At 48.5% G+C, this 15,969-nt stretch overlaps 1 protein-coding gene across 7 annotated transcripts; it reads right to left on the reverse strand.

Annotated features, from left to right (window-relative positions):
* Window positions 1-1,796: 1,796 nt before the first annotated feature.
* gata3 (GATA binding protein 3) lies at window positions 1,797-14,182 on the reverse strand. Of its 7 annotated transcripts, none has more exons than XM_088406248.1 (6): window positions 14,098-14,182; window positions 10,762-11,245; window positions 9,659-10,282; window positions 8,928-9,073; window positions 6,564-6,689; window positions 1,797-3,552 (listed from the first exon to the last, which is right to left on the reverse strand). In XM_088406248.1, exons 2-6 carry the CDS (start codon window positions 11,048-11,050, stop codon window positions 3,268-3,270), a joined length of 1,470 nt encoding a protein of 489 aa, XP_088262374.1. In that variant the 5' UTR covers window positions 11,051-11,245; window positions 14,098-14,182; the 3' UTR covers window positions 1,797-3,267. The 7 variants fall into 7 exon arrangements, with proteins under 7 accessions (XP_088262374.1, XP_088262378.1, XP_088262375.1 ...); XM_088406252.1 differs by lacking the exon at window positions 14,098-14,182 and adding an exon at window positions 8,686-8,732 and having other exon boundaries at window positions 9,017-9,073; window positions 9,716-10,282; window positions 10,762-11,635; XM_088406249.1 differs by lacking the exon at window positions 14,098-14,182 and adding an exon at window positions 8,686-8,732 and having other exon boundaries at window positions 9,017-9,073; window positions 10,762-11,635.
* Between the last annotated feature and the right edge of the window lie 1,787 nt (window positions 14,183-15,969).

The raw sequence follows: 15,969 nt of genomic DNA on the forward strand, positions 1-15,969 counted from the left end.
AGCCGAGCCCGACCTCCCGGCCCGCTGGCCTCGGAGCCAGGGCTCGGTCATGTTAGGGTTAGCTAACTAGATCTCACTTCGACTGAACTTTGTGAGCTCTTTTGACAATCGCGTCACCCGATAACAAATTATTATTATTATTAATATGGGTTATTTTTCAACCCATGAAGGTAGTTCGGTGTTTATTGAATGAAATGCAAAAGAGCTGGATCATATTGAAATCAACTGTGCTTACATGAACAACTGCTGACACAAAGCACATGCTGGTAAACTTGTTTGGTGGTCTTGCTCAAAGGCATATCAAAGATTGCGTAGTTTTTTTTTTCTTAAAAGAATATTTGATCTACATTTAAATCGGCTAACTAGTGTTTTATCGCAAGCCCCCTTTGATGTAAACCCCCGTGAGCTGCATCCTTAGCACCTAAAGTCTGGTTTGCGCATCAAATGGTTGGTTTTCATGAATACGCCACGCGCGCCGCGTGTGCGTGCGAGTTTATGAGGAGGGTTTAGGCTCGTCATCGGCGAGGCCGTCCAAGAAACCCCGGGGGCACGTCGCTAAAAGAGATAATTATCTTTTATCTTCCTTGTTGTGACGGGAGATTACGGTTGAAATTTACGATTGTTACAAAGACAATGGGACGTCACACATCGCAGCGATTTTTCTTTCTTTTTTGGTTTGAGCGTCCCTGGCAAGTGGGGGAACTCCCGCAATGCCGCGGTGCTTCAGCCTCGAGGTCTTTTCCCAAACGGATGGAAAAAAAATGTAATCCATGAATTATCTTTAATCTCCACCATCGTCTGTCACTGGAAATCATCCTCATGCGCTCTATTTAAATCGTAGTACGCAAATGTCGTCGGCGAATCCCGGCGCATTTGACTGGAGTTCCCGTAGACTGTTGTCCAAAGTTAATTGGACATGATACCAAAGCGGTATCATCGTTTGAGCTGACAATTGTCCTCTGTTAAGATATTTTGACAAACAGAAAGGGGCCGCAATATTTTTTTAGGCTAAATCCTTCTCTCAGACTCAGATCTCATATAGGGTCCTCACACAGTCAGGACTAAAACATCTCGGGACGAGTATTTCCTGGAAGGAGCAAGAACCTTTCGTTAGCCGCAAACTTGCCCTTGAGACTGGCGCCTTCCGTCATGACTTAAACCTTTAAGGAATGGAACATTTTTGCCGGGTGAACCCGACGACGCCTTTGTAGGCACGGGTGAACCCGGCAAAAACGGAAGGACAACAAAACCAGCGGGATCGCGCCGAGTCGAAGCACCGAGCGGTCGGGGTCAGACGGAGGCCGCGGGGTCCCGGCGCGGGGCAAATCCGCCCCTCGATCCCTCTATACACACAATTCCCGTTCCCATCCTCCCCTTGAACTCGCCACTAAAAACAGCGGCAGATCTCCTCATTGGTCACGCGGCTCCCCAACAAATGACGGCAAAGAGCTAGCCCACGGGCACGCTACTCATTCCTCTCTACGTGCTCGGTACGCGCCGGGCGACCGGCCGAGGAGATACCGACCCCGCCTCCGGGTCCTTTCCTCCCACGATCCTAAAAACGCAGGTCGGCTTTACGGAAGACCCGAGCGTCTGCAGGTGTGCTAACCAGTCGGACGACCGTTGGGGGGGGCGGGGGGGGTTCTCCCCTCAGACGGCGAGGGGGAACAAACATCCCCCCCCCGACCCCACCCGAGCGGCCGAGCGGGCGCCGTTTGATTCGGGAATGTTTACACGCGCGCTTCCCGTGGAGGGTTTTCCCGTCACGCAAAGAAGGACGGCTCGGGATCACAACCTTAACATGTCAACAGAGATTAAACTAGTTTTATTATTTCGAAACAAGGGAAGGAGGGAGAGGGAGGGACTCGGTAAGGTCGGCTTTACCAAACAAAAACAACCGAAAATGCAGCCGGCGGTATTTTACACTAGTGATTATTATTATTATTATTATTAAATTTTTACAACCATTCAGTCTGCATAACATAAAGAAATAATTCTACATCTTTGTTTCTTTCGTATTTTTGGTACTCTGATTTTTTTCTTTACATACAAATAACAAATACAGGAACTTTTTTTCACAATGCATATCATCATCTGTCAGGAGTGTGCGTGCATGTCAACGTGTGTTTGTGAGCGTGTGTGTGCGTGCGTGCGTGCGTGCGTGGGTGTGTCAACACAAATCAACAGGCCGAGACTTAAAGCACATCCAAAAATAAAAGGAAAAGCGTGAACGTTATCTTTACATGGACTTGCGGCCTGCGTCCTCGCCTCCCGTACCCTTCTTCGAGTGTCTGTTTTTTTCTTTCGTTTTTTCCGGTTCGGTGTATTTCATACAATTTGTACAAAGGTCCTGTTAAACAGGGGTGATACCAGCGAGGAGGTTTGGGACGGGACACAAATGGAGATCCTTACGTGAGGAGGAATCAAATGTCCGAGCGGTGCGCGTCCGTTGCCCGCTTTGATTTTATAAAAATAAGATCAACCGAAGATGTCCGTGGAGCTTCCCGGTCACCCGGGTCGCGATAGTCCCCGCGAAGGGTTCGGGAAGCGACTGAACTCCTCGGTCGATGAAGCCGTTTCGACCTTAGTCCCAAAGGCTTCCTCACTTGGAAATTTGGAGGTGACGCGCGGCGAGAGATGCGACCGCTAAGTTAACAAGGATGTCCCGACAGCCCCCGCCCCCCGCCGACTGCACCCTATCCAAAGGGCACGCCCATTCGTACCTTCAAGACCTGAAATCTACTATTGGGGCTAAAACCTACACCGGGATAAGAGAGCCTCACCGAGACCGGACGTCCTCTCGGAACTAATTCCTTCCGTCGGGAGTCAGACTGTCTCTCGGGACCCGTACCTTTTCTCGGGAAGAGAACAGAGCCGTCCCTCGGCCGCTCCGGACCGTAACCTCGGCTCGGGAGCCGGCCCGACTCACGGGAACGGGCCCTTCTCTTTGTACCGGGGCCTCATCCCAGGACTCGAAGCGGGTATCGGGAGTGAATCGGTCCCCGTCTCCGGACCGAGTCCCGGGACTTGAACCTTCCGTTAGGAGCAGAACTCGCATTCTTTCGGGACTCATACCTTCTGTCAGAACTAAAACCCCTCTCGGGAATGGAACCCTTCCTTCGGGACGAGATGTCCAGAATCTGTTGCTAAAATTTCAAAGTGAAGAAGCCTTTGGGAACCAAGGCGACGTGTCTTCGACAAGTAGGAAGCGTCCGGTTACTGCCCCTCCGCCCCGGCAGTCGAAGAGCGGCGGGGATAAGGTGGCGTCTAGCCCATGGCCGTTACCATGCTGGACGGGTGGTGGGGCGCGAAGGAGGGGTGCATGGGCGTGGGGGTGCTCAGCATGTGGCCCGAGTGCGAGAAGGGCGGGAAGGAGGACATGTGGCGGGAGAGGGCGGCCGGGCTGAAGGAGCTGCTCTTGTCCATTAGGCTCTTGGAGAAGTCGTCCATGCCGCCGTCCTGCAGGGACTTTTTGCTCTTCTTGGACTTGCTGGACATCTTGCGGTTGCGCGTCTGGATGCCTTCCTTCTTCATGGTCAGAGGTCGGTTGATCTGCTCTCCACAGGGACGACACAAAGAGAGGGCAGGTTAGTATGATGGCGGCCGCGTTTGGCGGTAGCGGCCGCGTTTGGCGGTAGCGGCCGCGTTTGGCGGTAGCGGCCGCTGGCCAAAGGTCGCCTCGCCCGCCGTACGTTCGGGGCGCCGTCGGTCAACTCGTTCGTTCGAGAATTCTTTTTGAAAGGCTTTTCGCACGTTTGGTTTAAAATCTCGAGCAGCTCCCGAAGTTCCTTCGAGGACCCCCGCTGGACTATTTTTTTTCACTATCATCTGTATGAAAAATAGCCCACCTATGAGATTAGCTAACCCTAGTCCTATGTTAGCATGAAGCTAATGGACTTGCCTCACGTGCTTGAATGACATTTTGGCACTGCAAAAACGGGTTTACCGGTAAGGTTGGACGCTACCGTAGTGGCGCTGATTGAAAAACTCGGTACTACTAGCTAAACGGTCTTGGTAGCGGGGACGCCGCGCGTTACATGGATGGATACGAAGGCTGGGACAGAAACGGCTTTCGGCGGCGCGAGTATATCGCTGTTTGGAACGTGGTTGGCGCCAGGAGAAAGGAGGCGAGGGATGGAGAGAGCGAGGTGGGGGCAGCGAGGGCTGGGATGCGGATGCGGGGAGGCCGCCCGGCAGCCGGCGCCACGGGCCAAGTCCTCCTCGACCGCGTGGCCGTCTCGTCCCGCCTGCCATTCTGCGGTTTAGCCGGCAAGAAGCGAGATGATGGAATTTGGGCTGCGGGCAGGATTACGGGGGGGAGGGGGCCGGCGGATGAGGCCGACTGGCTCCCTGATCTTTTCCGAGCGTTTCTTCTTCCAGGGGAAATGGGAGCGGGGATTTCTTTCTGGCTCCGGCTCTGGCGCGGTCCGTCTCAAACATTTTTTCGCTGACTCCAAAAGCGGAGCGGTCGCCGTGATTACTACCGCCTGCCCCCCTCGCCCGCTCCCCTCGACACCGATGTGGTTTCACTGTCTACTTTCACTGGTTTTCTCTGCTTCCCGGGTGGACCGGACGGCCGCTCTTTGATGGCGTCCAATTGGCTGCCCCCCCCCCCCCAAAAAAAAAGCCTCATAAAGGTGATTTGTGGCACCAGATTTGTGGGAATTTGTCCTCAATGCTCATTCATATCAAGAATCATCCAAACCTTTTTTTTTAAATCCCCTGATTAATATCATGAGTGGGCTGGTCCTATCCCAGCTGACTTTGAAGATGAAGACAAATAGGAAAACTGCTCGCCACATCAGCCAGTCAAATGAGCTTCCGCCTTCATTTCCATCAACCCGTCAATGGGTTTTCTCAATATGTGTTAGCGCTGCGCTAGAGGACTTTCATCAGGGGAAATGATTGACTGAACTGCCACCTCCTGCCGGCCAAAAGCGCGACGGGAAAACGATTTACCAGGAGCGGAGCGGCGTGATGCCATATTGCCCATCGCTCCTGCACCTTCATCTTCTTCTTATCGTTTTTTAGGGTTATTCCCATTTTTTCTCACCTGATGGAAATTGACAGCTTTTTGTTGCCTGTGACTCCCTGGGGAGCTTTCAGGCTTTGGGGATGTGCAGAGATGACCGGGGAAGAATATGGTGGTCAGAGGCAAAATTCACCAAAAAAAAAAAAAAAAATTAAAGGGATTTTAATTAAGCGCCTTCTTTAATATGCACAAGCGTTCGGATTCACAGCGGCTGCCAATAAAATCATTAATTCGCTTTATCAGCCGTGGCTCTGCAGGGACAATTAGCACTCTGGGACGTGAGGAGAAAACAAAGCTGAGTGGGGGGGAGGGGGTGAATCAAGGAAGGTGACTCTCCTGTGCATTATTCATTTTTGTACTACAAAGTGGGACATTTTGCTGGCCACTGACATTGTGCAAGTTCAATAACAAAAGACCATGTCAGACCATATATATATATTATATATATAAAATACTAAATAAATAAAATGGCCTTTTTGTGATTTGCATTGTTGCACAAATGCAATTTGTCTTTGATGTTTATTTAACGTGTTTTTTGGTGTATATTTACATTCTGCACATTGTCCAAGGGAATCCTGGACCTGCTGTGTGAAAAATGCCAATTTAATAGGAGAAAAAAAAATCCCATAATACAATACATATAATGTGTGTCAACATTACTGTCAATATTAGGCAGATATATTTAGGTTATTGATTTAGATGATTATTTACCATTGGAAACCATTGTGCTTCGTCCCTAAAACACGTTTTTCTTTTTTTACATAAATTGAATGTACTCTATGAATGTTTTTTTATGTTGTCGTGAAATTGGAATAATAAAATCTCCAAAGGGAAGGAATGCAAATTGTGGCGCCAAGGCAAAGACAATGATACTGAACAAATGATACTGTGCATGTTTTGCTATGTGTTCACAAAATGTCACATTGTAATTTGATGGGGGGGGGGGGGGGGGGCTCAGATTTTAGAAATGTGTCTCATTGTTTTGTTTGTTGTATTCGTGGGAAATACTCTGAACAGGAAACCCATTCAAATACAGAAACGAATTCTGCTAACGTTTCCTCTGCATTTCCAAATCAATAGTGCAATCCCCCCCAAGTCAGAATTTGCGAAGATTTTGCTTTTGTTGCTAGTAGTCCAATCCGCATTTTATGGTGACAGTTTCACAGTTTTTATGACTTCTTATACTAACATACATCCATGTTCCCTGTTTTTTTAATTAGGTGAATTGAGTGCATTTTGGTGTAATGTGTATCACATTGTTTCATATGAACAATATTGCTCATCGGCCCAGATTAAAAATATATTTGTATAACTCCACAGAAAATACCGCAAAATTGGAGCATGCTGAATCCCAATGTGCACTTTCGTGTTTCACTTCCTGAGTCGCGTTTATTTAACGTAAACAATATTTCGTTGTTGTTGTTTTTTTTATCAAATATTTGTGTAATTTACCATGGAGGTGAGTTTGCAATGTGCTCGTGTTTTTTTGTTTTGTTTTGTATTTGCGCGTGGTTGTTTAGTGTGAGCTTACATTGTGCAGCTTGAAGTAGAGTCCGCAGGCGTTGCACACCGGGTCGCCGTTGGCGTTCCGCCTCCACAGCGTGGTGGTGGTCGTCTGGCAGTTGGCACAAGACGTGCCCGCGCGCCTGGCCGCCGACTGCACGCACACGCGCACGCACAAAAGCACAAGAAGCCAGCGTAAGTGCACGTGCGCATTAAGACGTTCGCACGCACGATCATGCCTGAAAAAGGTGAGTGCACTTTCGACACGGGGGAGGGGGGGGCAAAAGGAGCTGATGGAAGCGCGCTGCGTGGCTGGGGAGGGGGGCTAAAAATAGCACAAGTGCAGAGGAAACATTTGCTCTTTGCTGAGATAAAAGCGCAGCCTTGACACGCTGCAGCCATTAAATCTGATTAAATGTCCTCCTCGAAAAAAAAGCGGGCTTCACATTTGGATGCGAGAGAGTATTTTGGTGAGGCGCACTAATTAAAGGCATGCATGGAGAGGAGGGGGCTCGCTCCGGGGGGCTGCAGCGGAGCTTCCACTGATGGATTTACTTGCTTGACATTGATGTACTAATCTCCCCACTCCGAAAAAAAAAAAAAAAAAAAAAAATCAATAGTCAGGTGAGCGCGAAGGACACGCTGCAATTTTTGCAATCGGACGCAAGGGCTGGCCCAATCAAGCCACATGTCCGTCTTCCAATCCAAATATGACGAGCCCACTTTTTTGTCGTTGTTGCAGATATTCTCCCAAAACAAGCGCGGCAGATCTGGCTTGACTCTTATCTCATCCTGCACACCTTTCCTGCTTTTAGGCGCTACAAATATAGACATACGTACACACATGTATATATATGTATATTTATGGCTTTAAAATGGTCATGTGTCAAGTAAGATCAGGGCTGTCCAAACTACACCTCTGGTCTATGTGCAGCCCATCCTATATTTTAGAGGCCCAGTGTATCGAGTACAAATGACCTTTGACCAGCTATTTATTGAAAAAAAAAAAAACATAGGCCTGTGTTTAATGTGAAACAATTACGACAAAGCGGTCTTGTGTTAAGTCTTACGAGACACGCTAAGCAACTACAAGCGAAATATCTCAGATGGTTTGTTGGAATATTTCACAAAATATTTTCTTTATGATGAACGCCGTTCAAGGGCGGATTTATTGCGGTGAGATAAAGGGCAACAGGCCACAAGCACACACAAAATACTGCTTAGTCTGATTTCAGAAAAAAAGGCCGATGCTTGCTCATTGGATTTTGTTTTTCTTTTGCTGCACATGACATGAACCAAGCTTTTTTTTCAGATTCTTTTGCTGGTGTTGCTTTCGTTCGAGCATGCGCGAACCTGCGTCTTTCCTACTCACGTAGCAATAATGACATTTAAGGTTGAATGGAAAAACATAATTTAGCTGCGCAGGACAATGTTGGAATTGGACACGCTTGCTTTGATTGACTTCTATTTATTTTACGGCAAACGTCAGATTTTTGTAATACAAGTGACAAAAATGACAACGGTTGTTGGGCCTTGCCTGCAGCGCAATTTATTTTGGAATTTAACGAAGCTTTTAAAATGTATTTTATTTTGATTCTTTTTATACTGGCCTTGCTTTTATTGACGTGAAAATTAGGGTTAAATAATATTGCGGGAGGCGGGACGAGAAGCCTGTCGAAGGTTACAATATCGATATTATTGTGATGTTGTGATCCCCCCCTCAAAAAAATATTCAAATGACAAAAATACATTTGATAGGCAGCCTCAATGTATTTTGAGCTAATCAAATAATGTTTAAAATTCATTTTCAAATATACCAATTGAAACAAAAAATAAACTATTAATAGCGCTATGCATCGAAGGTTTCTCTGGTCAAAGCTAAACAAAAAAAAGCACGTGCCATTATCGCAATTACGATATTTCGGCAAAATTTAGCGTGAGCTTTTGTTTACTTTTTTCGCCCTTCATACTCCGCGTCCTCCCCGCAGTTTGGACACCCCTAATGTCAAAATTCCGATTGGAACGCACTACCAATAGACCACCGCCATTTTTGTTACTTTTGTTCCTCAAACCATAACGATAATAATAATACACAGCGCAGCTGTTTTTTTTTTTTGTTTGTTTTTTTTTTAGGATCTGAAAGCAGAGACCTGCACTTGTCGAGTCAATTTCCTGCAGCTAATAGGCCTACTTCTTCCTGGAGAGGGAAACACAGAAGAGACAGAAGAGAGAGACAGAAGAAAGACAGAGAGCGAGAGAAGGCGAGAGGGAGAGAGAGAGCGAGAGAGAGCGAGAGAGAGAAAGAGGGGGGGAGAGAGAGAGAGAGAGCGAAAGCCAGAGAAAGAGAGACGCACATGTCATCAAGGGAGGCCAGCGTGGCGCGTGCACGTACCAGCCGCCGCTTGGGCTTGATGAGGGGCCGGTTCTGGCCGTTCATCTTGTGGTACAGGCCGCAGGCGTTACACAGATAATGGCCCGTACCGTCCCGTCGCCACAGCGGGGTGGACGTGGCGCCGCAGTTGACGCACTCCCGGCCCTCTGCGCGCGTGCACGCAAAGACACAAAGACACGCGCCATAGGTCACAACGTGCACGCGCCCACAGCTCCTTGCAAAAGGCAAACGGGGCATGCAGCGGCGCTTCTGCGACGTCGGTGAGGCAGGCGATTTTTTTGCGCGTGGAGGAATTCGCCGGCCGCCGACGTCGAGACAAACGGCGGTATAACTCTTTTTCGGTGGCGCGGATCGGTCGCGGTCCCGGCGCAGGCACGTCGAAAGCGAAAACGCTTCTTTTTCGCTCTGGTTTTGCGTGCATGCGCGCCCCCGTCGCCGAAACCAGGCTTCCACTTTGTCGACGAGACAAATGTTTTTTTGGCGTCCGAGCGAGCAAAACGTCGGAGGAAAAGGCGTGATTAGGAGGCGGCTGACATCTTTAAGTGCGCATGATCCCCCCCATTAATAATAATCCCGATGATATGCATCGACTAATCCTCCAGATGTTAATCTCATTAGCACAATCAAATGAGCGGCGCGCGCCGTTCGGGGTCTCTTTCGTTTGGCGGGTGTGCAATTTGGGCGGCGTGTGGGATGCAGCAAGAGTGAGAAGGGGGGAAGCTGAGGCCTACCTGAACACGACCTTGTTTTTGGTCTTGTTTTGGAACCGTAAGTAGAAGAGGACCCACCTATCAGGCTACTTGGTGGGAAGAGGCCTGGCCCGTATTCGGGGACATAGGGTGGGTAAGCGGCGATGGGGTGGTGGGCCGCCGCCGCCGCCGCCGAGGCGCCGGGGGGGCCCGGCCCCAGCGCCGCCGCCACCGCCGCCGCCGTGGCGCGGCCGTGCGCCGCCTCCAGTTTCATGCTGTCGGCCAGCGTCACCTGGTACTTGACGCACTCCTTGTCCTCGGGGCGCGGCCCCCCCCCGCCGGAGCCCGGCGTGGACAGGCCCGGGTCCGGGGACGCGTCCTTGGGCGGGGTGGGCGGGAAGGTGAAGAGGTGCGGGCTGGAGTGGCCCCCGGACAGCGACAGCGACGTGGACGACGACGACGACGAGGACGACGACGAGGAAGACGACGAGGCGGGGGGGTAGACGGCCAGGCCGGCCGCCGAGCCGTGGTGGTGCAGGGGGTTCTTGGGGAAGGGGCTGAGGTTCCAGGGGGACGCGCCGTGGTGCGCGCCGATGCCCTTGCCGCCCGCCGCCTCCAGCCACGGCAGGGAACCGTGCAGCAGCGACGGCCTGCACACCTGGCTGCCTGCGGCCGCACAACCACAAGAACGGCGCATGGGTTCGGGCGCTTGCAAAAAGTCTTTTTTTTTTTCTTTTTCTCGTTATTTTCAAACGCAGGATCCACGCGTTACAAATAATAATTTTAAAAAAATCACTCGAATGGAGCGAAACTTTTATCGAGGCATTTTAACATTTATTTCGTCGGAATAACATTTATTATCGGAATAGACCCATTTTGCCGACCGGCGAGAGAAAAGAAGACACGGAAACGATCTTTCGAGATGATTCCGTCTCAACAAACCCCGTCAAGGCTTATTCCAGGAAATGTCAGAACCACTCCACCTTTAAACGCGTTGAATCACCGTCAAAAAATAAGACGGGCCTGTCATGACGTCCTTATAAATTTAGCCGATTTTTATCGCGGTAGCTACTCCAAAGGAGTGGATAAAGATGAGCGAACTCGTCCCGCGGAGCGGCGGCCGGCGGGCGCGCGCGAGCACTTACTATGCGGAGGCGGCGGGTACCGCTGCACCGCCCGCACCGAGTTGCCGTAGTAGGGCGAGACGTGATTGCCTTGGGCGTCGATGTTAAACAGTACATCCACATCGTCGGTGGCGGCGGCCAGCGGGTACTGGCTCGGGTCCATGTAGGAGTGGGCCAGGCCCGGGTGGTGCGAGGCGGGATGCTGCTCGTTCAGTACGGCCGCCGGGTGCGGGTGCGGGTGCGGGTGGTGAGCGTGCGGGTGCGGGTGCGCGTGGCTCATCCAGCGGGGCTGCTCCGCGCTCACTTCCATGGCGGCGGTTCCGAGCCCGGCCCGCTCCTTCTCCGAGTGGCTTCGCGGGCAGGAACGGGCAGGGGCAGGGGCTGGGGCAGGGGCAGGGGCTCGGCTCGAAAAGGCGAAAAGAGATGCAGGCTGTAGCTCCCGCGGCCACCCGCTCGCTCGCTCGCTCGCTCGCGTCGGCTAAAAATCCAAAGGCGGGCGTCCCACCTGCGCGCAGAGACAGAGGCGCTCAACGCTCGGCCCGTGCGGCCCGCCCGACTCGCACCGAAGGAGGCCTGCGCGCGTCCGTCATGGAGGGAGGGAGGGAGGGAGGGAGGGAGGCGCGCGGCTCCGAAAACCTCCGTCCGCTTTGGGATTGCCGAGAGAGCGGGTGAGAGGAGAGGTGACGAGGTGACGTGCACTCAACAGGTTCGCGAGCGGAAGAGTGACCGGAACGCACCCGAGCGGCGCGGTGCACCCACTCGGGCCTCCTCCCTCCCTCCCCCACCTCCTCTTTCTCTCTCTGCCTCTCTCTCTCTCTCTCTCTCTCTCTCTCTCTCTCTCTCTCTACCCGCCTTCCTGCCCTACACTGAAGGCATTCTTTCCGGATGGCGCCAGGCGGCTCAGTGCAGCAGACAGCTGCGGCGCGACGCAACTTAAGGAGGGTCCGTGCATGCATGCGAGGGGGGGGGGGGGTGTGGGCCGGCCTTGTCCTAATTGAATTGGAGACTTTTGCTTGTCAGAAAGCTCGAAAAAAAAACCAAAAAAACAATGAGAAAATCTAAAGGCGCTAAAACTGTGGGCGCATGCGCGTTTCGCTGCTCCAGCTGGTACTTTCGCTGCTGGTCACGTGACTTCTCGAAGCGACAAGGCCCCGCGCGCACGCGCGACGAGATCAAGTTCAAGCAGAGCTGCACTCCCGCAGAACGGCTCTTCCGTTTCGAATTTTTGGCGTTCGTTCAGCGCATTTGGAAGCGCGTGACGTGTGGCCCAGCACGCTGGCTAACGATAAAACACATTCACATAAGAATTGTGATCTCCAAATGTTTTGTGTTCGACTAGTAGAAATACAACTCGCTAAAGGATAAATGTCGTCAAATTCTGCACCAATTTTAAGGCAATCGCTGCGCAACGCCTTATTTTGCGGTAAAAACCATACATTAAATTCTTCCTCAGATCTCGTGCAAGATATAAACAAAAGAACCTTTCCCCTCCAAAATAAAACGACGCGAGCATTCGTAAAAACCAAAAAAATCGAATATAAAATCCTCACATATTGAAAAAATGATTCGACTAATAAGGAATCACAACGCTCGAGTTTTATTGTCAATGTTCAATTATGAGAGTCGAATTTAAAGATACATTTTTTTATATTGTAAATACGGAACAAAAAAAGAATCGGTTCATATCTGTATTTTACGAAAATAGTCCAAACAAGAATTATACATGAACTTGGCATATGCCTGTCTCTGACGTCACCACATTGCCAATTTCCATGTAAATGAATATAAATTAATTCCACAAAGGTCATCTTTTATCTAAAAAGTGACAAATAAAAGCGATCATTTCTGAAAATGCAAATAGGGAATTATGTAGCCCGTAAAAATCCAATTGCAATTTGTATGTGCGTGTGTGTCATGAGACGTAACGTCACAACGGTACCGGAAGTGAGGATGAGGCGATCCCAACAATATTCCAATGAAATGACCCATCGGTCTCGTGCTTAATTCTTTGCTCGCCGGTGCCGTTCGGACGTGACGTCACACCTAAATCATATCATCCGAATAATAGAGACTGAAATCTCCATTCCTACAACATGTTGGGATGCACAAGGCGACGCAAAAGAAAAGCAAAATGCATCCGCAGTAGGATTTTTATGTGAACTTTTGAGTCATTTTTAAAATCATCCGCAATTCCTCTCGATCGCAAACAAAAATGATTTAAGAGGCGCTTGACTTTATAATCTCGCGTCTGTTTTATTGTCTAGCATTTGCGCGCGCGTTTGTGTGCGTGCGCGTGTCTGACAATTTAAGACTCGAGTGGATTATTCCGCTGGCAGCCTGCAATGAAACGATAATGTGAAAAATACACGCACACGCGATTCATGTGTGATCTTTTTGGTCTATAAAACTAAGCAGGCGGAGACCCCCCCCCAACCACCACCAAAGGAAAATAAATTAATCAATTAATAAAAAAAAAAACTCCAAAATGACGACACATGCTGAGGAAATTAATTTCACAATTTCTCTGCAAATTGGGACGTTTTTACAATTGTGACGTTTTCATTTTCGGAAAGTCAAATAGCGTTAATCCACTTGCTGCAAATTTTAAACGAGTGTCTTGGCCTCCAATGTAAAGCATGTATTGATCTGAATTCAACATTCAAAACCAAAGTGACAAAAGGAAGACGGAACATATAGGCGCGTTCTACTAAATGCAATCAAAAGAATTGGACTAACACGTTGAGCTTCCACGAAAAAAAAGCAGGAGGAGGCGTGAAACGAGACTTTTTTTTTCCTCGAATGATTCAAAAATCGTTTCATTTTCAACTGTTTTTTTTTTTTTTTTAACCGCCCCGAAAATGACAATTGGCCTCCACTTCAACGCGAATGTTTGACGGAAGGCGGCTGCGCATGCACAGACGATTTGGAGTGTTTTTTGAGGGTGCAGGTTTTTGTCTTTTTTTCCGAGCAGAGGGCCTGCAGCTGGCTCGTCGCTCGAGTATGACAAAGAGTGGACACAGGCTAAGCACAAAATGGACGCGGCGGCAAGACCTCCTCGTGCACCGCAGGTAAAATCACGCCAGCCGCAAAAAAAAAAAAAAAAAACGCCCCTAATCCGAAGCAAATCAAGCAGACATTTTTTTTTGCCTCGCGCGCGCTATTTCCGTCGTCACGTTCCGACAACTGGACCGACGCTGAATAAGGGCAACAGTCGTCGTATCATATCGCGCAACATTTTCATCACTTTTCGGAGGTGGTGAAAAAAGGCATGCAAAATAAGTTGACCAGCCACGGGCGAATGACGTCACCGGATTGATGAAGACGTGAAATGTGTGAATAGATGGAATATTCACTGACCTGCTGGGCTCGGATGAGGCGCGCGAGTGAGCCGCCGGTGCGCGCGCAGGTCGCCAACACACACACGAAAAAAGAGCAAGAGAGAGAGAGCGAGAGAGAGAGAGAGAGAGACTCGGGCGCGCGCGCGCGCGCTTCCGGTCTGGAGCGCCCGCATGTCAACACTTTTTGCGTCGTCTTTTGACACTTTTCATTGGAGACATTATTTAATTTAGTTGTAGTTCTTTCATCATTAGCAGATTTGTTCTTTCCCCATCATCATTTGTTCTCTTGCTCTATTTTCCGATTTTTACATGTTTTTGTTGCAAAATTTTACAGCTGTTTTTCTCCCTCTTGTCATTATTTTCAATTGTTGCTTTCATTTACCCCAAAAATGATCAACATTATTTACACAGAGAAAAATATTTTCTGAATTCAATCTTAATTTGTTCAACCTCTCATTTTTCATTTCCAGCCTTTAGTTTTGACTTTTTTCTCCTTCTAAAACGTGAAAATATTCGATTATTCCTTTCATGAAAGTGAAGTTGAAGATGGCGGGGGTGAGGGGGGGTGTGATTGCCGATTGGGCCGAACAAGCAAACAAAATGTGACGTCACGCACGCGCTTTCTAAACGACTGTTGAGTCATTTTGAGAGTTGCTGAATGCATTCAGAAATCAAGAAAATGTCACATTTCAATCATCTTCACCTTTTGAGGATTCTGACATCGCAAGATGACATTTAAGAACAAATAAACATCACTACCGTGCCAAGATAAATGATCCAAACACATTTCAGCTGCAAATATGATTTTGAGCAACGTTTCCAAATCAATACGCAAAATATTTTGAATTACAGTGGAATTTTTTCTTGCTTCAAATATAGCGTGAGACTATTACACACACACACACACACACACACACACACACACACATATATATATATACACACATATATACATATATATATATATATATACATATATATATATATATATATATACATATATATATATATATATATATATATATATATATATATATATATATATATATATATATATATATATATATTACGCACACAATATGTATATCTACATGTACACACACACACAAAAGCGTAGGTCAGCTAAATGCCTATTTTGTTACGTGCGCCCATTGAAAAAAGGAGCCAGGTTTTCGCTTGCGCATACACGTCAAAGCAGGACCGACGGTGATTTTCGTTCGGGGCCAGGAGCGATCGAATCAATTTGTATCAACGCGAACGCAGGCTCCATCCTCCTCCTCCTTTCTTCTTGTTCTTTTTCCTTCTTGCCTCCTTCCTAGCACGCGCGCGGCCTCTAATCTGAGTTTGTCATTTCCATTTAGCCAAATTAAGCATCGCAGATTGCAAAATGGGACGCACGCGCAAGCGAGCGAGCTTTATTAATCAAGTGCTTATTTTGGGAACGGGGAGAGGAAGGAAAAACATTGAATTAAAGCACATTATGTGACTAATAAAAACGATTAATTTCGGGAGAGAGGGTGCGTTAAATATTTGAGGTTATTTGCACACGTATGTAGCTTATAATGTTAATTAACACACGAAATGAAATTAATAGTTATTCTAATGAATTAAATGGAATGATGTACACGTAATATGATAAAAATACACGCAATTAATTCAAATGGAATACAATCTATTTGAATAAAATACAATTTAATTTCTCGTGTGTAAATAAACAAAGAAACAACGATGACGAACGACCTCCAACCCTAGTGTTGATTTTTTTTTTCTTTCTTTCTGCTGGCGATGGCGGTGGAGACAATGGCGCGTGCGCGCGCCCTTATCTGCGGGCGCACGCCGGCGCGCACGCGCCTCCTCCACGCAGGATCGCGGGCGCTGATGAAGAGCCAAG

This window comes from Hippichthys cyanospilos, chromosome 22, assembly GCF_059441005.1.
Source record: "Hippichthys cyanospilos isolate Australia breed blue-spotted pipefish chromosome 22, RoL_Hcya_1.0, whole genome shotgun sequence".
NCBI classification, from domain to species: domain Eukaryota; kingdom Metazoa; phylum Chordata; class Actinopteri; order Syngnathiformes; family Syngnathidae; genus Hippichthys; species Hippichthys cyanospilos.

What these genes read in the sequence shown, in the direction of transcription:
- gata3 (XM_088406248.1), bottom strand. Translation starts at nt 11,050, where the DNA reads ATGGAAGTGAGCGCGGAGCAGCCCCGCTGGATGAGCCACGCGCACCCG. An exon ending in AAAAACAAGGTCGTGTTCAG is followed by an intron (nt 9,074 to 9,658) that starts GTAGGCCTCAGC and finishes GCACGCGCGCAG; the next exon opens with AGGGCCGGGAGTGCGTCAAC. An exon ending in TCTACTTCAAGCTGCACAAT is followed by an intron (nt 3,553 to 6,563) that starts GTAAGCTCACAC and finishes TGTGGAGAGCAG; the next exon opens with ATCAACCGACCTCTGACCAT.